Source organism: Leopardus geoffroyi, chromosome C3 (assembly GCF_018350155.1).
Source record: "Leopardus geoffroyi isolate Oge1 chromosome C3, O.geoffroyi_Oge1_pat1.0, whole genome shotgun sequence".
NCBI classification, from domain to species: Eukaryota; Metazoa; Chordata; class Mammalia; order Carnivora; family Felidae; genus Leopardus; species Leopardus geoffroyi.
In genome coordinates this window covers 61,522,977-61,547,055 of record NC_059338.1, presented here as the reverse complement: position 1 = coordinate 61,547,055, position 24,079 = coordinate 61,522,977, and the positions used below count along the sequence as shown (strand labels likewise).

The following is a 24,079-nucleotide window of genomic DNA, read 5'->3' as shown; positions in this document are numbered from 1 at the left end:
ACAACTTGCTGGAAAGACAACCAGGATTTTCAGCCAAAAGGTCTGACTCCAGAGCTCAGGCTCAAAGCCATCCTCCTGCACCCCAGGATTATAGGTGATGAGTCTGAGGCTCAAGGAACCTCTTCATCCTCCACTTTCCCCTTCAAGCTTCTTATAATATCATCTTTCCTTTACTCTCCACCGATGACCTTGTATCCTATATTACACCATACTTAACCCTTAAATACTAGTGTGTTTCAAGTCTTGCTCCCTGGCCTCTTTTCTCCTAACTCTAAAACACTGGCCCCTGACCTTGGTGGTCATGTATGCCATTGAAGATTTGATAAAATTTGGAACTACCTTTCCAGAAAAATGCACATAGACACTCAAGTGTCGTTAGCTTTCAGGGGCCTCCAGAACTCCTTTAAAACCCTGGGGGAACCAGTCTAGGAACTCATGTTCTCACATGTTGAAATAACTTCTAGAGAGATTAAAGGTCTGAAGGTAAAATATAAATAAAGCAATAAAAAACTATAGTAAATACAGGAGAAAGTATATCACATATTCTGGTGCTGAGGAAGAACTTTCTAAGTGTGCCATCAAATCCAGAAGGCACAAAGAAAACGTCTGACAGATTTAGGCAAATTTTTTAATTCTCTAAAATGTTTTCCTAGGAGTAAAATTCTGTAGGCTTATGAAGACCACCATATTAATCAAGGAGAGCGCTGTTTGCCAAGTAGAAAATCTCTGTATGATATGAACAATCCCCTTACCTCCAGTGACAATCACGTTTGCCTTTGTACAGTAACAAAAAGTGTTTGCTCCTCTTGGCATGGAGAACTCTCTGACAGGCCTGGGAAACACAAATGAGATGTAAAGCTTCTACACTTTTCTTTATAAAGCGAATTCTAACTTATACATAGGTTATGTTCAGTAGACTCATTTCTAAGCTGGTTGTAAATCAGGAAGTATGGTAAGTAATGATGACATCTTCGCTGGCCCACAGAATCCATTCATTCCATAATGTGATTTACCACAACACTTTGTATTCTTTCTGCTTAGCGGGAAATCAAGTCTTCCACTCTGGGAACTATGCTTGTGCTCAAGGAAAGACTGTCAGACACCGACCATTCTCAATCCAGAAAGGCTGTTGGGCGTCTGACTGAGTCCATTTGGTACACACAACACCAGGAATGTCTTTGGACGCATCCTCCTCTACCACCACCCACATGCCACCTTGTGTCAAGTCCTCTAAAATATACTGAAATATTATCACTGTTTCCACCACAGTGTCCGGGTTAAAGCCTCCATTCCTTCCGACCAGACCTTCTACAATAAACTGCTAACTTCTTAGCCTCCACCATGTCCATTCTCCTGTCCACATTCCCACCTCAAGTTCTTCTGTCATGTTACAGCCAGGGTGACCTCTAAAACCTGAATCGGAGCACACCCCTTCTGTCCAGGGATTTCCTGAAGTTCTAAGAGGATCCAAGCTCCTTCACCTGGCCTGCTTGGCCCACATGGCCTTGGGTGGCCCCTGTCACCTTTCCAGGCTTGTTCCATGCCTTCTCCTTTCCCTTCATGCTGTGGTCCAGCCATGTTACTCTAGCCACCCTCCCTCTGGCCACACTAAGCTCCTTCACTCCCTCCATAAGACATTTTGCACAGGCCAAAGATGTGCTTGCTTGAGATCCCGGCCTTTCTCCACCCATCCTTCTGTGAGCATCAGTTCAAAAGCTACTTTATCAGAAAAGCCTTGCCTCAACTCCACCCTCTTGCCCCCACCAACTAAGCAGTATTTTTTGTGTTATTGTCTCTCCTGGTGCCATATTATTTTCCCTGTAGCATATAGTATCTATCATATAATTTTAGTATATAGGTTTTGAGTGCTAATTTAGTATCTGTGAGTAGTATTGTGCTGTACTTAAAAGAGCCCAGGCTTCAGTGAAAATGTGTGGGCTTAAATCCTGGCTTCATCACTGTGCCTTCTGACTTATTGTTTTGTTTGTTTTTGTTTTTGTTTTTGTTTTTGTTTTTAGAGAGAGAGAGAGAGACAGTGAGCATGAGTGGAGGAGAAGGGTAGAGGGAGAAAGAGAGAATCCCAAGCAGGCTCCATGCTCAGTATGGAGCCGGAGATGGTGCTCAATCCTACAAACCATGAGATCATGACCTGAGCCAAAATCAAGAATCGGACACTCAACCAACTGAGCCACCAGGGTGTTCTATGCCTCCTTGTTCATTAGACGGGATAATAATAATACTGACCTCTGATACTAGCAATAGTTGAAAGCTGTTACTGTATCTGACCAGATGGGGTGAAGGAAGAGACGTGTTTATGTGAAGAGGGACACCTGGAAGGAGCCCTGGATCAGGAATTAATGAGGCACTGAAGCAGGGAGGGAGGGGAAAGACAGCAGCTGGCCTTCATCTCCTCTTGCCTTGGATGTGTGTGTTATTTCCTTCCCTTTTTTCTTAAGCACAAATGGCAGCATATATCACTCTGTTCCTTGCTTTTTCACTTCATATTATATCTTGAAGATATTTCCAAATCCATACATAAAATACTCCCCCTTTCTTTTCCCCAAAGTTCATGAAAAGAAGCCTCAATGTAGTAACAGAAATCTAAAGTCGGAATTTAGAATTTTTAAAATGTTTAAATGTCCCAGATAAGAAATAGAAAGTTTTGGCAGGTGACCCATTTCAAGGTTTGCCAATGACACACTTGGTAACTGTAGTTGGTTGACTGACTGAGCTAAGTTTGATGGGGTTACACACCAGGAAAGACATCACTCTCTTCTACCCTTGTCTCCAAACACGGTCTCTTATGGTGTCACTTTGTACCAACAGCACAGCCTCTTGGGCTACCTTGTGTTAGCACAGCTTCTAAGATATCTACTGTGTCTCATGGGACATTCACACTGGCTCACCACACAGAAAGGTGTCACCCCTCCCCATTGTCCTGGGTCCCTCTGGCAAGAGAAGAATGTGTCCATTAGGCATGGAAAGCACATCACCTCAGGTTCACAGTACTTTCGGCGTCCTACAAAAATGTTCTAGTTCTTAATCAGAAGGTTAAGAACAGGGCCAGGGTGCCTCAGTGAACCCTTATCTGTAAACACCACCCATAGCAAGATGGCACCAGCCTCAGTCTCGTGTACAAGGTAGGCCCACATGGTCCATTCCATAGAAAAGAAAATGTAGCCACCATGGCACTTTGAGCATAGAAGACTCCCAATAAATATTTGTTTGAATATCCTTAAGATATGAACACCAGATAGACAACACCCCTTTCTGGAATCACAGAGAATAGAAATGTATTGATTCTGGGAAGTTCTCTCTGAAGTTTTCCCTGCTACTCTTGAGACAATGGCACTTCTGAAAGAGAAACATTTTCTAACAATTTCTTTAAAAAGTAAAAATAAAAACCCACTCTACTCTCAAAAGGCCCTGACTGAATGATAGTGTCCTTCGCCTCAGCTTCCCTGTTATTGTTACACAAATCCAAGCCTGGGAGGGGAAAGATCAGTCATGGAAGTTAAGGGGGTGACTCTTAGTGCATGTGTGTCACATGACTGGTGCTGTTTACTGGATGGAAGATGGTGCCCAGACACAAAGGGACTCCAGGGAGATCCTGTGATCGATGAAGAAGGGCCATTGAGCAAGTAGGGTGTCTTCCTATCTTTTTTTCCCTTGGAGGTAAGGATAGTTGGTGGAAGTGAAGGCAGGATGCAAGGAAGAAGGTATTTTTATTTTCTCCTTGAGAATGTGAAGTAGGAAATTTCGGAGTGACTCACATCAAGGTATGTTTTTAAGTGGCCCACACTCTGCATTGTTACCTGCCACCGATCCATATTGCGCCCATTCCCAAGGGACAAGTAAGGATGCAATAGAAAACTAAATCAGGAGTTGGTAAACTTTTTCTTTAAGGAGCCAAATAATAAATATTTTAGACTTTGCCATATAGTCTCTGTGGTCACAACTACTCAACTCTGCTACTGTGGCATGAGAACAGCCATAAATAATACATAAATGAGTAAGCATGGCCGTATTCCCATACTACTTCATGAGCAAAGAAATTTGAATTTCACATAACTTTCATGGGTCATGAAATGGGTCATCCCTTTGACTTGTTCAACAATTTGGAAATGTAAAAATAATTTTTGGTTTGCAGATGTAACAAAAACAGACGGCCTACTGGATTTGGTCCTTGTGGTTTTCTGACCCCTACTCTCAATGCCGGAGCACAAGGCCCAAACCACGACAGCTCTATAGTAGCTTCACCTGTTCTTAGTATTCACACTCATTTTTTGCTGCTTTTCAGCATCTTTACAAAGGGAACAAAAAAAGAACTTACATTTATTGAGTACTAACCATGTACTCACTTTACATGAGTTAACTTAGGTCATTTTCCTAAGACTATAAGGTAGGTACATTCATTCCCATCTAATGATGGGGAAACAGATTAAGAAGAGGTAATGTTACTGTGTTCACGGTGTTCAGTGCTCAGAAAGCTAGTGGTACTAGGATGGAAACCAGCTCTGTCTGGGTCCACAGCGACCCTATTATGAGGCAGTATACACTTCCCAGTATAAAAACCTGCCTCTGAGTTGGGTAACTGAGAAAAAGTAACGCTGAATAGTTAGTTGTTCATCTCTGGGAAGTTGTCAAGCTATCAAAGGGTTAAAGGTTCAACTTATGTCTTGCAACAGGCCCATATGCTTTACATGGTATAATTAATTGCAGATGTTCATTTTCTTGCTGGTACAAAACTCCATTTGTGAAATTACCATACAAAATTATAACCAAAATGGTAATCATGTTTGAAATGGAAATTTTTTTGAGAGGAGTTTTTTCCTGCCTTCTTGGGAGTTGTGCTAGCTCCTGTTTTAACAGCTGGCCAATTACGTATTAGGATAATTGCAGTTTCATCGGGCTCAACTTAAGACTCATTATAGGAAATTGCAGAAATAGGACTATGTTGAATCTAGGGATGAAATGGACCTGACTCTCCTTCTATTGAGATGACTCTCCAGTGGCACCGACAGTTCAGGAAAACATTATTATACTGTATCACTTGAGAAATCTCTTTAGCTTCTAGATTTAGGAGAGTGGCCCAAGGAAATAGTTGAAAAACTCAGCCATAATCTTACTGAATGGATCGATGATCACCGTTTGCTGAGGTTGGCTGAGTATTTTTATCTGAGTTTCCTGACTCCCTCAGTCTGAATGTATCATCAACCACATTCCAGAAGTTATGGTAAATACTAGGAAGCTCAGAATTGGGCTCAAAGACAAACTCCTGACTCTTGCAAAATAGATGATTTCAGAGCAAAGACCAGAAGTATTGGCTAGTTTGAAAATAAAATCTTCTAGCAATCTGTTTATGACTACTAAGTACCAAATCTATGGAACACTGTGGAGACTAGGAATTTAAATTCCCTATAATACCATTACATAAATTAGAAATACATACAAATATAGATTTTGAAGGAAATGTATAAACAAAAAGATACATTGAACCCAATAGAATGGTGTTGTGTGTGTGTGTGTGTGTGTGTGTGTGTGTGTGTGTGTGTGTCTGTGCATACATACATGGGAAAATGGATTGGAATCCAGGATAAAAAGGAATACAATAAGTGAAGGAGAATGTAAACAACTTAGTCCTGCTCTTGAGGTTACTCCACTGGGGGAGGAAAGAAATTAGATTGGCTTAGAATCATGCTAGTTGAAGGGCATATTTTCCCTTACAAAAAGAAGGTATACAATCTAAATGAGATCAGGAAGATTACCATCTTGTTTAAAATCTAACACAAGAATCACCACTTGATAGATAGATCCTAAGCTTTGGAAAAAGGGAATATGTGCCCCATCATAACTTGTTCCCCAAGGAAAAATATTAGTCTTTTCTTTCCCTCCCAGTATTGTCATTATTATGGATTTTGACAGTGCATGGAAATCAAGGTATTCTTTAAAAATCAATTCTTTGTGAAAGAGCATGAACATCTATAAGCAAATAATAAACCTTTAAATTATTACAGTATTTTACAGTTTCAAGGGACCTTCACTCATCTCAGCTCATTTGAGCAGTGCAAAAGTCCTGGGAGGTAACAAAGTTACTATTTTCCCCATTCATTAATGAGGCTATTGAGGTTCAGATAAGTAACATGCCCAAGACCACTTGGCCAAGAAATAAGTGGCAGAAGTGACATTAGAAGTCATGTGCTTCCTCATAAACTTATTCCTTTACTAACATTCTCTCTTAATAAATAGCTTAGCCACGCAAATGGGTCTCCCAGACAGAAACCCAGCAGCCTGCTACTGCCCTAAGAATTCCTCTGGATCTTGGATGATTTGCTCTTCACCTCATTCAGTTCTTTGCTCAAATGTTAGCTCCTCAGAGCAGTGTCTCCTGACTATCCAATCAAAAATGCTATCTGCAGTCACTCTATCCTGTAACCTTACTTCATTTCCTAAATTTGTATTATTTATAGGATTGTCTTTCCCACTTGGATATGTGCTCCAGGAGAGGAGAGAGTTGATATTTTTTGTATACCATTATATCAATTCTTGGAACAGTTTTTGGTCTGTAATAGTCGTTCAATGAATATTGTTACAAATGAAAAAAATGAAATTTGGATTTCTCTCTTTATTTCTCTTATCCAGTAGGTCACCAATTCTTATCAATGTTACATGAATCTCTTCTCTCTCCATTTTTATTTCCACTGGTTAAGTTCAAGCTCTCATCAGTTCCTTTCTGAATTATTACCCTATATTCTCAGTTCTCTCCTTTCCAACTTGCCTTTCCCCAATCCATTCTCCATCATGTTGCTAAGGTGGTCTGTCAAAAATACTTCTTTGACCATTCTGCTTGCCAAAGCATTCAATAGCTTCCTATAGCTCTCAGGTTAATATTCCAACTCTTCAGCATAATATACTGGCTTTTTCATTTTTTCCCTGTCCCTCCTCATCTTTCCCAACACTTCTCCCTCTCTGTGTTCCAATAATATTGATCCACTTACAGTTTCTAGAACTCGCCATTTTCTTTTTCACTTCCACAACTTTGTAAATGCCATTTCTTTAATGGGGCTATTTATCCACTCTCAATGCAATAGCTTTGCCTGGCTAATTGTTATCAGGTCTTCAAAACTCAGCATGTATGAGCCCTTCTTCAGGAAGACTTCCCCAATTTTTCTCCCTTCAAAATCCTATGTAGGATGCTCTAAGAACTCTTTTCTGCTCCCATACACCTCTCTAATATCTATATCATGACACTTATCAGCCTCTGTGGGAATCTCTTTGTTTTCTCTCTCATCAGATACAAGATCAAGGAACTAGTCTTATTCATCTTTAAATTACCAGCACAGAGTACAATGCCTCAAATATAGTAACTCATCAGTAAGTATTTACTGAACAAATGAAGATTCAGACTCTGGAGCTTCTTCTTGTTTCATCAAATTCCTCAAATTATAGGACAATTGGTTAGACAATGTTAGATATAGTAATAGCTCTCGACAAACTTAGTGTCTTGGGAAGGCACACCCTTAATCATAATTAAAAGATAAATAAAAAGACTGAGGCACATAAAGGATACCTAAATCAGCTGGGGAAGGAGGTTCTGGGAGAAGGTCAGGAAAATTTCCTAGAGTTGGTATCAACTGATCCTTGAAGGATTATGGGATCAATTATACCTCAATAAAATTGGAAAAAAGTTAAAAACAAAAAACTTTCCTCTTTTCCATGAAACAAACAAACAAACAAAAGGATTATGGAGGTTGAGGGAATAGAAGTAAGAGGAAGAGAGGGGAGAGTATTTAAGGCACCAAACAGGTATAAAATCCCAGCATGTACATGCTCCTACCCTGAGAGCAGCCACGAACTCAGAGTTACAGGAGCTTAAGTACAAGGCAGTGAAAGGCAGTGAAGGGGATGAGGTAGAGAGGCTGGAAGAGACTAGACCATGGAGATGCTATGGCAGGGGATGGAAAACGTGAAAGTTATTGAGATGGCTGGGTATCATCTTTATCAGAATAATCTGGAAGATTAAGGGACAATAGTCTTGGCAGGGATAAAACTGAGGCAAGACACTAGTTGAAGATAGCCTAGGGATATAGAGATACAGAAGATAAGACAGATTCAATGAGTGTTTATAAGAGAACATAGAAGGATATGTTGATTGGTGGTTTGTGGGCACAGAGGAAGGAATCATATGGGATTGTCAGATTTCTGCCTATGATGAGTTGATGGATCATAGTAATTGGATGGACCAAGAAAAAATATTTTAAAAATCCTGTAAAATATATAGCTTAAGAGGTGAAGGATTTAAGTTCAGTCGTGAACATGAGTTTGAGGGGCTATGAAATATCCAAGTGGAGATGGTGAGCAGGTATACGAAGTACAAAGTTCAACATAGTTTGGGTTTCATAGCATATAGATGTTCGTATGCTAGAGAATAGGAACATCACCCAAGAAGTTCCTAGAAAGTGATAATTAAAGTTAGCTAAGGACAGAACTCTAGAGCACACCCCATTTAACAGCAAATACAAAAAGAGGAGTCATAGGAAAAAGAATAATAAGATACCAGGAGAAAACTCTGGCTTCCCAAAAGCTAAGAGGATAGAGTTTCAGGGTGAGTGAGATCAGTAATGCCAAATGCCCTGAGGCTATCTGATATGTTAAGTTTCCATTGGTTTGACAATGTAGACATCATTGGCCAACTTGAGAGTCCCTTCTACAGAGTAGAAGGGGGAGACACTGCATGAGAGAAGGTTATGGAGGGAACAAATAATGTGGAGGTAGTGGAAGTGGTGAGTGTGGAGTACTTTTTCCAGGGAAAGTGTAGTATGAAAGCTCAAAGGAGGTTATAGGTCAAGAAAAGCATCACTCACATCAGAAGAGAATTAAGTATTGTAGGTGGAAATGAGAGACTAGGAGAAACAGATTAGCAAGCTAAAAAAAAAAAAAAAAAAGCAAGGCCACCGATGGAGGCTTTTCTATTTCAACAAAAAAGAAAGATCAAGGATAGGTGTGGATATAGAAAATTCCAAATGATGTGGGATGTTGGGAATTCCAAAGGCCTTAGGGTTTTGTGGTCATGAAGGGCCAACATCAATGGAGGTGGGGATAGTCTGAGGTAAACAGAGAGGGTGAAATAAGGACTCTATGGAGCAGTAGGGTTGGGATTCTGATTGGTGCTTGACAGATGGGGTGCATGGTAGATGAGGTGCAGGGCAGAGAATGCTGGTGATACATGAGCTCAGATGACTTACCTGGGGTCCAGGTAAGGAGGGAGACAAGAAAGTCAAGGAGAGAACTGACAAAATTTGGAGATGAAGGATTAGAGGCCTCTGTGAGGTCATTGAGAAGGCGCAGAGAGAGTCACATCTTTTAAGAGCCAACAGTGTAAGACAGAGAGGCCAGAGAGAGGGATACCGGGGATTCTGAAGACAAAACTTCTAGGTGCTTGTCAATATTATTCAGCCTAATCTTTTGATTTCCATTTTGTTTTAATTTCTTTTAAGAGAGAGAGAGAGAGAGCACACCTCTACACTCAACATGGAACCAATCCAGGACTCGATCCCATGACCCTGGGATCATGACCTGAGTCAGAATCAGGAGTTGGCCCCTGATCAACAGACTGAGCCACCCAGGTGCCCTGGGTTTCTACTTTGTAATGTGAGATTGACAATACCCAACTAAACACATCAATGTAAAGATATTCTTTAAGAAGAAATAAGCCACCTAATTCATCCAAAAATGGACTTGGCATGCTTATTGTTAGCTACTATGACCTTTCTTCTTTAATAGAATCTCTGCTAAATTTATTTTCATCATCCCCTATATAAGGCTTGTTCTTATCTCCAATAGGCTTCCTAGAGGGCTATCATTTATCACTCTCTTTTCTTTTTTTTTTTTTTTTTTTTTTTTAAATTTTTTTTCAACGTTTATTTATTTTTGGGACAGAGAGAGACAGAGCATGAACGGGGGAGGGGCAGAGAGAGAGGGAGACACAGAATCAGAAACAGCATCCAGGCTCTGAGCCATCAGCCCAGAGCCCGACACGGGGCTCGAACTCACGGACCGCGAGATCGTGACCTGGCTGAAGTCGGACGCTTAACCGACTGCGCCACCCAGGCGCCCCTATCACTCTCTTTTCTAAGCTCCTATTATGCCCATAATCATAAACCATTCAACTGAAATTAACATGCTTTGCTTTGCAATGTGAATTATCCTATGCAGTTGTGTGCTGGTAAATGTTTAATACTCAGCAGGGGCCAGGGAAGTGGAGGTGGGGGAGGGCATTTGTTTATAACATTTGCTGTTTTTCATTGTATAAATATTCCTATGGTGGCCAATTTCAGATGAGTAATGTGACGTCCCTGAACTTGGAGTCTGGAAAAGACACACAGTTATACACCATTATATAGTATTCCCATGTTCTTAAGGACATAAAATCCTTGAGGATATACATAATAGTAAAATGTAGTAAAATAAAAAGTGATGAGCTTGGAGTATTTATTGCTTTTGGTTTTAATATACTGGAATTCTGAGCTTATATAAATTTTAAATGATGGCAGTGTTTAAGAAATTTGCCAAATTCCTGAAATCTTAGCCATCAGCTCTCATAAACTGATATGAGCTGACTCCAGCATGGCACTGATTTTATGTCTGTATTCCTTGTCATCTTACCTAGATTTTAAGCATTTAAAGGCAGGGATCACGACTTAAACATATTTGTATTGTCCACAGTGCTTACCACGTAGTGACTTAGTAAATATTTGTTGAATTTTGATACACTTCTGGATTCAAGGCTGAACTACATGGCCTGTATAGCTTTCTGGTCGTCGTATTGATGGTTAGAATTACCCTGGTGAATGTACTGGAAATATTTGTGTGGGTAAAATCACGTGTGTAGATTTGTGTATCTTGGAAATGAAAATCCTTTCTCTGGATGTTGAAGTAGAATATACATGTACTATAAGGATAAGGGCATATTATATTTCTTTTTTTTTTAATTTTTTTAATGTTTATTTATTTTTGAGACAGAGAGAGACAGAGCATGAACAGGGGAGGGGCAGAGAGAGAGGGAGACACAGAATTGAAATGGGCTCCAGACTCTGAGCTGTCAGCACAGAGCCCGACGCGGGGCTTGAACTCACAGACCGTGAGATCATGACCTGAGCCGAAGTCAGACGCTTAACCGACTGAGCCACCCAGGCGCCCCATATATTTCATGTGCTTTCACAAATGCTTCTTTATGGTTATAAATGTATCATGAATCGCCAACACAATACAAAATCAATTAGAAATTAAGTTGCATCTATTCTTAATTAAATGCTTCAGAAATGCACCCCCTTAAAATGTCAGAGTGTAATCACTAGTAGTTAATTATGTTACAGAAACTAAGTGAAAATTATGCCATAGAAATGATATTTATGGAATCAGATCTGGTGTTAAGAAATGAAACTATTTTTAATGTTCTGTGAAAAGTTTTTAATTCACTTCTCAGTGCAATATATTATATGTCAAGATAAATATTTTTTATCTTTTTCTGGATGATGGGAAAATATGTTTCTTTCATGAAGATTACAACTTTCAAGAAAATGGAGGGTAGTTAGTCATTTCAGAGATGTGATATTCTCTTCTTCCATAACATTTCTAATTTTGTTAGTCTGTTTCTGAAATTAAAATTCTAGCCCTATATGTGTAGAGGCTATCTTTTTCTCTCACTTTTTGTGAATTTCGTTAAAAAACTCAATAGGAAGGACCTGGAAGTTACCATTTGTGTTTTGTTAGGGAAACACTATTCATTATTTTTTCTAGTATGTATTTTAGTTTAACCCTAATGTAAAAGGGGAAAAGCCCAAGTCCTATAGGTAAGACTCAATCTCTTGTTCTTTACATAGAAGAGCTGAAATTCATAAAAAATTATTACAGTGAGTTTTAAAGAAGGGAATTAAATTATCAAGAAGAGATTTTTATTGTTTTAAGTTTTGACCCTTAGTCTTTTGTTTTGTTTTTATCTTTTCAGGTTTTTTTTTTTTGATCTGATACGTATATACATTGTGAAAGGATTCCTCCCCATCCAGTTAACTAACATAACCATCACTTTGAGTATTTTTCTTTGTTTTCTTTCTTCCTTCCTTCTCTCTTCTCTTCTCTTCTCTTCCCTTCTCTCCCTTCCCTTCCCTTCTATTCCCTTCCATTCTCTTTTCTTCTCCTCTTCCTTCCTCTTTCTTTTCTCCCTTCCTTCTTTCCTTCTTTCTTTCCTTCTTTCTTTCCTTCCTTCTTTCCTTCCTTCCTTCCTTCCTTCCTTCCTTCCTTCCTTCCTTTTTTTCTTTCTAGAACATTTAAGTCCTACTTTCAGGAAATTTCAGTTATACAATATAGTGTTATTAATGATAGTCACCAATACATCCCCAGATCTTATTCATTTGTAACTGCAAATTTATACATTTTTCTAACTTTTTCCTATTTCCCCCAACCCAGCCCCTGGCAACCACTTTTCTACTCCTTGTTTTTGTGAGTTTGACTTTTGGGGGGGATCCCACATGTAAGTGATACCATCCAGTATTTGTCTTCCTCTTTCTGGCTTATTTCACTTAGTATAACTCTCCAGGTTCATCCATATTGTCACAAATGGCAAGGTTTCCTTCTTTTTATGGCTGAATAATATTCTATTGTATTTATGTACCAATTTTCATATCCATTTATCCATTGATGGATCGTTACTTTGTTTCCGCATTTTGGTTACTGTAAATAATGCTATAAGAAACATGGTGGTGCATATTATCTTTTTGAATTAGTGTTTTGTATTCTTTGGATAAATACCCTGAAGTGGAATTACTGCATCATATGGTAGTTCTATTTTTAATTTTTTGAGGAACTTCGGTATTGTTTTTCATAGTGACCGCACCAATTTACATTCCTACCAATAATGCACCAAGGTTCCCTTTTCCCTACATCTTCACGAACATTTGGTGTTTCTTATAATTTTGACTTTAGCCATCCCAACAGGTGTGAGGTGATATCTCATTGTGGTTTTGATATGCATTTCTCTGATGACTAGTAATGTGGAGCACCTCTTCATGTACCTGCTGGTCATCTGTATGTCTCCTTTGAAAAAAATTTCTATTCAGATCTTCTGCCTATTTTTAAATTGGATTGTTTTTTGCTCGAGTTGTATGAGTTCTTTATATATAAAATATATATAAATATATAATATGTAAATAAATTATATAAATAAATTAAATTAAATATTTTTATATAAGTATAAATATTTATAATATTTAGATATTAGCCCCTTATCAGATATATGATTTGCAAATATTTCCTTCCACTCAGTAGGTGGTTTTTCATTTTTCTTAGGGCTTCCTTGCTGCACAGAAGCTTTTTAGGTTGATATAGTCTCACTTTTTACTTTTGCCTTTGTTGCTTTTGCTTTTGGTGTCAGATTTAAAACATCACAGCCAAGATTAATGTCTTACATTACTTACATTACATTTACTCTATGAGTTTTATGGCTTCAGTTCTCACATTCAGGCTTTAATCCATTTTGAGTTCATTTTTGTGTATGGTGTGAGATAGGGGTCCAATTTTATTCTTTTGCATGTGGCTGTCCAGTTTTCCCAATACCATTTATTGAAGAGACTGTCTTTCCCATAGCGCATTCTTGGCTTCTTTGCCACAATTAATTGATCATATTTGTGTGGGATTATTTCTGGGCTTTCTATTCTGTTCCATTGATCTGTGTGTCTGTTTTTAGACCTATGTCATACTGTTTTAATTACTATAGCTTTACAATACAATATGAAATCAGGGAGCATAATGCCTCCAGCTTTGTTACTGTTTCTCAAGATTGATTCACCTACTTGGGGGCCTTTTGGGGTCCCACACAAATATTGGAATGCTTGCTCTATTTCTGTGGGGAAAAATGCCACTGGAATTTTGATACGGATTACGTTGAACCTGCAGATTGCTATGGGTAGTATGGATATTGTGATGATATTAATTCTTCCAATCCATGAGCATGGAATATCTTTCCATTTATCTGTATCTTCTTTAATTTCTTTCATTAATGTCTTACAGCGTTCAATCTTTCATCTCCTCGGTTAAATTTATTCATAGGTATTGAATTGTTTTTGATGCAATTGTAAATGGGATTATTTTCTTATTACTCTTTCCAATAGTTAATTATTATTTTATAAAAACACATCTGATTTTTGTATATTGATTTTGTATCCTGTAGTTTACTGAATTAATTTATTAGTTCTAACAGCTCTTTGGTGGAGTCTTTAGGACTTTCTATATATAATATCATGTCATCTGGAAATAGTGACAGTTTTACTTTCTCTCCAATTTGAATGCCTAAAAGGCATTTCTTTTTCTTGTTTCTTGCTCTGGCTAGGATTTCAAATACTATGTTGAAGATGCAAAAGTGGGCATCTTTGTTCCTGATCTTAGAGGAAAAACTTTGAGCTTTTACTGAGTATGGTATTAGCTGTGGATTTGCCATATTCATTGTGGCTTCAATTTGCATTTTTCTAATGACATATAATGTGGAACATCTTTTCATGTGCTTATTTCCATCTGTATAGCTCCTTTGGTGAAGTGTCTGTCTAGGTCTTTTGCCCATTTTTAAAATTTGTTTGTTTTCTTATTCTTGAGTTTTAAGAGTTCTTGGTCTAAGAGCCCTCTATCAGATATTCCTTTTGCAAATATTTTCTCCCAGTCTATGGTTTGTCTTTTTGTTCTCTTGATGGTGTCTTTTGAAGAGCATAAATTTTTTATTTTAATGATGCCCAGCTTATCATTCATTCCTTTCATGGATTATGCCTTTGGTGTTGAATCTACAAAGTCACAGCCAAAACTAAGATTATTTAGATTTTCATCTAAGAGTTTTATAGTTTTGGGTTTTATATTTACATCTTTGGTCCATTTTGAGATGTGTGTGTGTGTGAGAGAGAGAGAGAGAGAGAGAGAGAGAGAGAGAGAGAAATACAAGGTCTGTGTCTTGATTTAGAGTTTTTACATGAATAGATTTTTTCAAATGCTTTTTTGTATCTATTGATGTGATAATTGATTTTTATTCTTAGCCTGTTGATATGATTGATATATTAAATAATTTTCAAATGTTGAGCCAGCCTTGCATACCTGGTCATGGTGTATATTTCTTTTTATATCTTATTAAGTTCAATTTGCTAATATTTTGTCAAGGATTTTTGCATCTATACTCCTGGGAGACACTGGTCTGTAGTTTTCTTTGTAATGCCTGTGTCTGGTTTTGGAATTAGGGTACAACTGGCCTCACTGAACAGGTCTGAAAGTATTTATCTGCTTCTATTATCTGGAGGAGATTGTAGAGAATTGGTATAATTTCTTCCTTAAATGTACAGTAGAATTCACCATTAAACCTACATGGGCCTGATGCTTTTTCTTTTAGAATGTTTTATTATTAATTCATTTTCATTAACAAATTATAGGCCTATTCAGATTATTTACCTTCTGGTGTGAGTTTTGACAGATTATATCTTTCAAGGAATTGGTCCATTTTTATCTAGATTATCAAATTTGTGGGCATAGAGTTGGTCATAATATTCCTTTATTTTTTTAATGTCTATAGGATCTGTCGTCATGTTACTTTCTTTACTTCTGATAGTAGCAATTTGTGTCTTCTCTTTTCTTAGTTATCCTGGCTAGAGGTTTATCAATTTTATTGATCTTTTCAAAAAACCAGGTTTTGGTTTTATTGACTTTCTCTATTGATTTCCTGTTTTTAATTTTATTGATTTCAGTTGTAATTTTATTTTTTTTTCTCTGCTTACTTTGGACAGTTTCTATTTTTGTCTAGTTTCCTAAGGGAAACTTAGAGTATTAGTTTTAGATCTTTCTTTTCTAATATATGTATCTAATGCTATGAATTTTCCTGTCAGTGCTGTTATATATACCTTGATCACATATATTTGTATATATCTCAATACATTGTTGCCATTGTTGTGAACAAACTGTTATCTGTTAGATAAATTAAGAGTAAGGAAATAAATGTTTTTATTCTTACCTTCACTTATTCCTTCTGTAATGATCTTCCTTTCTTTATGTAGGTCTTGATTTCTTACATACATTATTTTTCTCATCTCTGAAGAACTTCTTTTTACATTTCTTGCAAGTCAGGTCCATTGGCAACAAATTCACTCAATTTTTGTTTGTCTGAAAATGTTTTTATTTATCTTTCACTTTGAAAGGATAATTTTGCAGAAAAAATAATTCTGCGTTGGTATATTTTTGTTTCAATTCTTCAGATATTTTACTGCACTTTCATCTTGCATGGTTTTTTTGAGGAGAAGTTGGATGTAAGTCTTACCTTTCCTCCTCTAAGGTGAGGTGCTTTTTTCCATCTGATTTCTTTCAAAAATTTTTATCTTTGATTTTCTAGAGTTTGAATATGATATGCCTCAGTGTTTTTGTTGTTGTTGGTGTTGTTATTTTGGCATTTATCATGCTTGGTGTTCTCTGAGCTTATTATATGTGTGGTTTGGTATCTGACATTAATTTGGGGAAATTCTCAGTCATTCCTTCAAATATTTCTTCTTTTCATCTTTCTCTTCATTTCCCTAGAATTCCCATTATGCATATGCCACAACTCTTGTAGTTGTTCCAAAGTTCTTGGATATTTTATTCCTTTTTTTTTTTTCAGACTTCTTATCCTTGTTTTACCATTTGTTAATTTTTAAAAATGTTTTTATTCACTTTTGAGAGAGAGAGAGAGAGAGAGAGGGAGGGAGGGGCAGACAGAGAGGGAGACAGAGAATCTGAAGCAGGCTCCAGGCTCTGAGTTGTCAGCACAGAGCCCAACACAGGGCTTGAACTTGTGAGCTGCAAGATCATGACCTGAGCTGAAGTCAGACACTTAGCCGACTAAGCCACCCAGATGTCCCTTGTTTTATCATTTCTGAAGTGTCTATTGACATATTCTCAAGTTCAGAGATTCTTTCCTCAAGTAGTCAGTCTACTGTTGATCCAGTCAAAGGCATTCTTTATTTCTATTACAGTGTTTTTGATTTCTAGCATTTCTTTTTGATTTTTTAAAAAATTTTTAATGTTTATTTTTGAGAGAGAAAGAGACATAGTGAGCACGGGGGAGGGGCACAGAGAGAGGGAGACCCATTCTGCAGCAGGCTCCAGGCTCTGAGCTGTCAGTACGGAGCCTGATGTGGGGCCTGATCCCACAAACCATGAGATCATGATCTAGGCTGAAGTCAGACGCTCAAGCAACTGCGCCACCCAGGCACCCCTTTTTTTGAATCTTTATTAAAATTTCTATCTCTCTGTTTACATTCCCAATCTTTTTTTGCATGGTGTCCACTTTATCCATGAGAGCCCTTAACATATTACTCATAGTTATTTTCCATTCCTGGTCTGCTAATTCCAACATCCCACCTATATCTGAGTTTGGTTTGATGCTTGCTCTATCTCTTAAAACTGTGTTTTTGCATTTTAGTATGCCTTGTAATTTTTTTTCCTTGATAGTAGGACTGAATGTATTGTGTAAAAAAAGGAATTGCTGCAAATAATCCTTTAGTAATGTGGTTGTAAGGTGGGTGGGGTGAAAGGGAAGTGGTCTACAGTCCTTTGATTAGACTGTAAGTCTACAGTCCTTTGATTAGTCTTTTAGTAAGACTGTCCTCTGAACTGCAGGCTTCACAAATGTTCTGCAGGCCTCCTCCCCCTTAGGTAGGTCAGGATGGCTGGAGTGGGCTAGGTTTGGATATGTCCCTTCTCCATTATGGAAAGCTAGAGTAGGCTAGAGGTGGATATTTCCCTTCTCCCTTCTGATCTCCCTGATCAGATCATTTCTCTGATCTCTATCAGTTTCTCTGATAAAACCTCAATAGTTTAGGCTCTGGTATGGTAGTTTTGCTGAAGGGAACTTGTTAAAAAGAACAGAATGTGGTGCATTTTCCTCTTCCCTTGTCAGAAGCAGGAGAGGATTTTTGTCCAATATTCACTGTGAGAAACTGGTCCCAGAAATAAAATGCACAAAAGTATGGGAACCCCTATAACTGGGTCCCTGGAGTTTTTAACTCTTAGACTTGTCTATGTTGAGCCCCCAGGGATTTATGTTTTCCTATCACAGTATGTTTGGTTTCCTAGAGGTATCTGCTTGTGGATTTCTGCTCTGGTAAGTTGTGATTCTTAGTAAATACCTGCTTGTCTCTCTAAATTTGGGGGCAGCAGTTTGATCTGTGACTTCACTTCTTTGATGGATTTAAGAAGAATTGTTGATTTTCTGGTTTGTTTATTTGTTTATTTATTTATTTATTTACTTATTTACTTATTTATTTTACCTGTTGTTAGGGCTGAGTGATGACTTCCAAACTTTTTATGTGCCAGACTGGAAACTATGTATTTTTAAAGACAGTTTTGTTAAAGTATACCTTATATAACATAAAATTCACCCATGTGTAGGTTCAATTGTTTTTAGTGAATTTATACAGCTGTATAGCAATCACCAAAATAAGTTTTAGAACATTTTCAGTACTCCAGAAATATTCCTTGTGCCCACTTGGGATCCTTGCTTTCACTGCCACTTCCGGGCATCCACTGATCGACTTCCTGTCTCTATAAATTTGCTTTTTCTGGACATTTGATATAAATGGAATCATTCAAAATGCAGTCTTTTGTGTCTGGCTTCTGTCACTTAGCATAATGTTTTTGAGGTTTATCCGTGTTGTAGCATATAACTCAATGCATTTTAAAACTGAAAATTAAAATATAGTGTCTGCTTTACAGTTAGCATATATTAATGTAATTAACACGTAAGTAGTATAGTGGGGCACCTGGGTGGCTCAGTTGGTTAAATGTGTGACTCTCGATTTTGGCTCAGGTCATGACCTCATGGTTCCTGAGATCAAGTCCTGGGTCAGGCTCCTCGCTGACATTGTGGAGCCCGCTGGGGAGTCCCTCCCTCCCTCTCTCTTTGCTCCTCCCCCACTTGCATGTACGTTCTCTCTCACAATAAATAAACAAACTTAAGAAACCCACATAGGGGGCGCCTGGGTGGCGCAGTCGGTTGAGCGCCCGACTTCAGCCAGGTCACGATCTCGCGGTCCGGGAGTTCGAGCCCCGCATCGGGCTCTGGGCTGATGGCTCGGAGCCTGGAGCCTGTTTCCGATTCTGTGTCTCCCTCTCTCTCTGCCCCTCCCCCGTTCATGCTCTGTCTCTCTCTGTCCCAAAAATAAATAAACGTTGAAAAAAAAAAAAAAAAAAAAAAAAGAAACCCACATAGGTACTATATAGTTATAATGTTATTACATATTAATAGTTATTAATGAATACTTAACGAGATAAAAAATAAAGCTACATACTATTCAAATTCACCTGTCTATAAGAAAGCCATTTCATGTATTTGTTACACATGGAACATGATGTTTATGCTATAGATATTCACAGGCTAGCCAATTGACCTGTAAGAATGATTTTCAAAGTGTAAAGGCTTAAAAAATTTTTTTTTAATGTTTATTTATTTTTGAGGAAGAGAGAGAGACAGAGTGTGAGTGGGGGAGGGGCAGAGAGAGAGGGAGACACAGAATCCTAAGCAGGCTCCAGGCTCTGAGTTGTCAGCAGAGAGCCCAACGTGGGGCTGGAAATCATGGACTGTGAGATCATGACCTGAGCTGAAGTCGGATGCTAAACCTGAGCCACCCAGGTGCCCCTCACAGTGTAAAGTTTTACCCACCGAACTATACTGGGAAAATATAGATATACCTGTATTGATTTATTCCAATACATTGTGTCAATAAACAACAAGTGAGCAAAATCGTTGTGAGAAGGACACATCATATTCAGATTTGCATGAGTGATTTCAATTTCCTCTTAAAAATCTAATCTTGTCAAACAAATGAAATCATTAAGATATGATGTTTTCTAAGAAAGCTCCATGCTGTCATGGGCTTATTACTTGTAAAAGGTCTGAAAGTCACAGAATGTTCATGCATACAAACTATTGTACTTACAAATTATCCTCAAGTCTCTTCAAGGATTCCAAAACCAATGAATGAACACTGTCTAAGGAGCAGGACCCAAAGCAACTTAGGGCTGCAATGTATCTAATTTTCATAACCCAGTCATTATGCAGCTTCCTTTTAACACTGGGATTTAAAAGAAAAAAAGGAGGTGTTATGTTAGACACACAAAGACATTATGTTGAGTTTCTATTAAGCATTTCATTTTGCTTTTAACCAAGTCAAAACTCTGAACTGCGGTAAAGCCTGCAAGTATAAGACCATCCTATGCATTATACCACTTTTGACTGTTTAACTAAATTTTTATCATATGGCGTATTTAAAGGAAAAATAAAAGTTTATCATCAAATTTTGAGCTGTAGATTCAGAATTAAAGGAATACTCTAGAAGAATCCTTGTTCAATATGGGCACTATTATCCTTACTTTACTGATAAATTCTGGTCATCCAAAAGGACTGTGTTTCATATTGTTTTAGGTGAGTCAATGCACTTTCATATTTTCCATGAACACTTTCAGAACTGGAAAACTGAGAAATTTGGAGTCCCAGTCACTGGTGAAGCTGAAGCTGCGACAGCCTTGCCAAAGTGTTGCTCACCAGTTCACAGGACACTTCAGTGAGAGGCTTAGCATTACGGGCCAAAATTTTTATGACAAAATTCTTACCTCAACTGGAAGAAGCCATCTTCCTGGTGTTATCTTTACTCAAATATTACAGTGTACTTGTTTCCTCATTCATGAACACTTATTGAGCACTTACTGTATCCCAGTTAAAAGGACATAAGGATGACTAAGGCAAAATCCTTGTTCCCAAGCTCCTTAGATTCTAGTTGAGGAATGGATGTGTTTATAACTCAAGGCAGGGATGTTTGACAATATGAGATTAAACAGAATAGAGAGCTTTCTTTTTTCCATACTGGATTGCATTTAATTTTGGACTCTGGGTGCTGGCTACTTTTTTCTTTAATTTGCACAACATTTTGCATACCAGTATTTCCTATCCACACCCTCCCCCCACCACCCATCTGATATAAATGTATTATGTGGATATCAACTGCAGGAAAACATTATGATGGCTCCAGAATTTAATTACCCCTTTGGCCTTAATCCTTTTCATTCTGTTGGGTTTAAGAATCTGTTTGGTGTAAGAATATGCCTCAACACTCAGCTTATCTATACGTGTCAGTCTTAATAATTTAAATAACGTCCATTATGATCATCTACATGAGTAAATCATCTACATGTAAATAATCACCCAAAAGAACCAACGTGAATTAGCATTTGTTTAACTGTACCCAGATTCCTCAAATTTCTAACATTCAGCTAATGGAAACAGGAATGTAAAAGAGGCCATGTAATTTTCTGACAGGTGACACACATCTCAGAGAAAGAAAATTTATGTCTCAGCTTCTACTCCAAGAACCTATTATAATTGGAATGAAAATTTTTTTTTAATATATGAAATTTATTGTCAAATTGATTTCCATGCAACGCCCAGTGCTCATCCCAAAAGATGCCCTCTTCAATGCCCATCATCCACACTTCCCTCCCTCCCACCCGCCATCAACCCTCAGTTTGTTCTCAGTTTTTAACAGTCTCTTATGCTTTGGCTCTCTCCCACTCTAACCTCTCTCTCTCTCTTTTTTTTTTTTTCCTTCTCCTCCACCATGGGTTTCTGTTAAGTTTCTCAGGATCCACATAAGAGTGAAACCATATGGTATCTGTCTTTCTCTGTATGGCTTATTTCACTTAGCATCACACTCTCCAGTTCCATCCACGTTGCTACAAAGGGCCATATTTCATTCTTTCTCATTGCCACGTAGTACTCCATTGTGTATATAAACCACGATTTCTTTATCTATTCATCAGTTGATGGACATTTAGGCCCTTTCCATAATTTGGCTATTGTTGAGAGTGCTGCTATAAACATTGGGGTACAAGTGCCCCTATGCATCAGTACTCCTGTATCCCTTGGGGAAATTTCTAGCAGTGCTACTGCTGGGTCATAGGGTAGGTCTATTTTTAATTTTTTGAGGAACCTCCACACTGTTTTCCAGAGCGGCTGCACCAGTTTGAATTCCCACCAACACTGCAAGAGGTTTCCTGTTTCTCCACATCTTCGCCAGCATCTATAGTCTCCGGATTTGTTCATTTTGGCCACTCTGACTGGCGTGAGGTGATATCTGAGTGTGGTTTTGATTTGTATTTCCCTGATGAGGTGCGACGTTGAGCATCTTTTCATGTGCTTGTTGGCCATCTGGATGTCCTCTTTAGAGAAGTGTCTATTCATGTTTTCTGCCCATTTCTTCACTGGATTATTTGTTTTTTGGGTGTGGAGCTTGGTGAGCTCTTTATAGATTTTGGATACTAGCCCTTTGTCCGATATGTCATTTGCAAATATCTTTTCCCATTCCGTTGGTTGCCTTTTAGTTTTGTTGGTTGTTTCCTTTGCTGTACAGAAGCTTTTTATCTTGATGAGGTCCCAATAGTTCATTTTTGCTTTTAATTCCCTTGCCTTTGGGGATGTGTCAAGTAAGAGATTGCTACGGCTGAGGTCAGAGAGGTCTTTTCCTGCTTTCTCCTCTAGGGTTTTGATGGTTTCCTGTCTCACATTCAGGTCCTTTATCCATTTTGAGTTTCTTTTTGTGAATGGTGTGAGAAAGTGGTCTAGCTTCAACCTTCTGCACGTTGCTGTCCAGTTCTCCCAGCACCATTTGTTAAAGAGACTGTCTTTTTTCCATTGGATGTTCTTTCCTGCTTTGTCAAAGATGAGTTGGCCATATGTTTGTGGGTCTAGTTCTGGGGTTTCTATTCTATTCCATTGGTCTATGTGTCTGTTTTTGTGCCAATACCATGCTGTCTTGATGATGACAGCTTTGTAGTAGAGGCTAAAGTCTGGGATTGTGATGCCTCCTGCTTTGGTCTTCTTCTTCAAAATTCCTTTGGCTATTCGGGGCCTTTTGTGGTTCCATATGAATTTTAGGATTGCTTGTTCTAGCTTTGAGAAGAATGCTGGTGCAATTTTGATTGGGATTGCATTGAATGTGTAGATAGCTTTGGGTAGTATTGACATTTTGACAATATTTGTTCTTCCAGTCCATGAGCACGGAATGTTTTTCCATTTCTTTGTATCTTCTTCAATTTCCTTCATAAGCTTTCTATAGTTTTCAGCATCAGATCTTTTACATCTTTGGTTAGGTTTATTCCTAGGTATTTTATGCTTCTTGGTGCAATTGTGAATGGGATCAGTTTATTTGTCTTTCTGTTGCTTCATTATTAGTGTATAAGAATGCAACTGATTTCTGTACATTGATTTTGTATCCTGCAAGTTTGCTGAATTCATGTATCAGTTCTAGCAGACTTTTGGTGGAGTCTCTTGGGTTCTCCATGTATATTATCATGTCATCTGCAAAAAGTGAAAGCTTGACTTCATCTTTGCCAATTTTGATGCCGTTGATTTCCTTTTGTTGTCTGATTGCTGATGTTAGCACTTCCAACACTATGTTAAACAACAGCGGGGAGAGTGGACATCCCTGTCATATTCCTGATCTCAGGGGGAAAGCTCTCAGTTTTTCCCCATTGAGGATGCTATTAGCTGTGGGCTTTTCATAAATGGCTTTTATGATGTTTAAGTATGTTCCTTCTATCCCGACTGTCTCGTGGAATGAAATTCTTGGTAGTGTATACAGTAGCACATCACATATTAGGAATTCCCCATCAGATTCTAATACTTTGGTGCAACTAAGTAATATGAAGAATGGAAAATGGAGCCAGATAGTTAATTATTGTGTCATTATCAGGATTTCAGAAATTGGCTAATTGTTGTTGTTTTTTTTTTTTTTTAGAAATTGGCTAATTGTAATAGTTTGAGATTTAAATTGCATATTCTAACTCTGGGATAAAATATTTGTTACATTAACAACAAAATATAATCCTGTATTTTTAAAAGTATTTTTTTTTTCTTATTCTAAAAGAAAATTTTGCGGGTGCCTGGGTGGCTCAGTTGCTAAGCATCTGACTTTGGCTCAGGTCATGACGTCACAGGTCCTGAGTTTGAGTTCCACATAGGTGAGCTCGAGTCCCG

General features: G+C 38.0%; 1 protein-coding gene across 3 annotated transcripts in view; it reads right to left on the bottom strand.

Annotated features, from left to right (window-relative positions):
* WDR64 (WD repeat domain 64) overlaps positions 1–24,079 on the bottom strand; it is a 134,279-nt gene that overhangs the window by 70,960 nt on the left and 39,240 nt on the right. For all 3 annotated transcript variants that reach the window (XM_045453104.1, XM_045453103.1, XM_045453105.1), the window contains 2 exons: positions 19,989–20,123; positions 753–832 (listed from right to left, as the gene is read on the bottom strand). In XM_045453104.1, the coding sequence (XP_045309060.1) occupies positions 753–832; positions 19,989–20,123 (215 nt within the window). The remainder of the gene's footprint in view (positions 1–752; positions 833–19,988; positions 20,124–24,079) is intronic.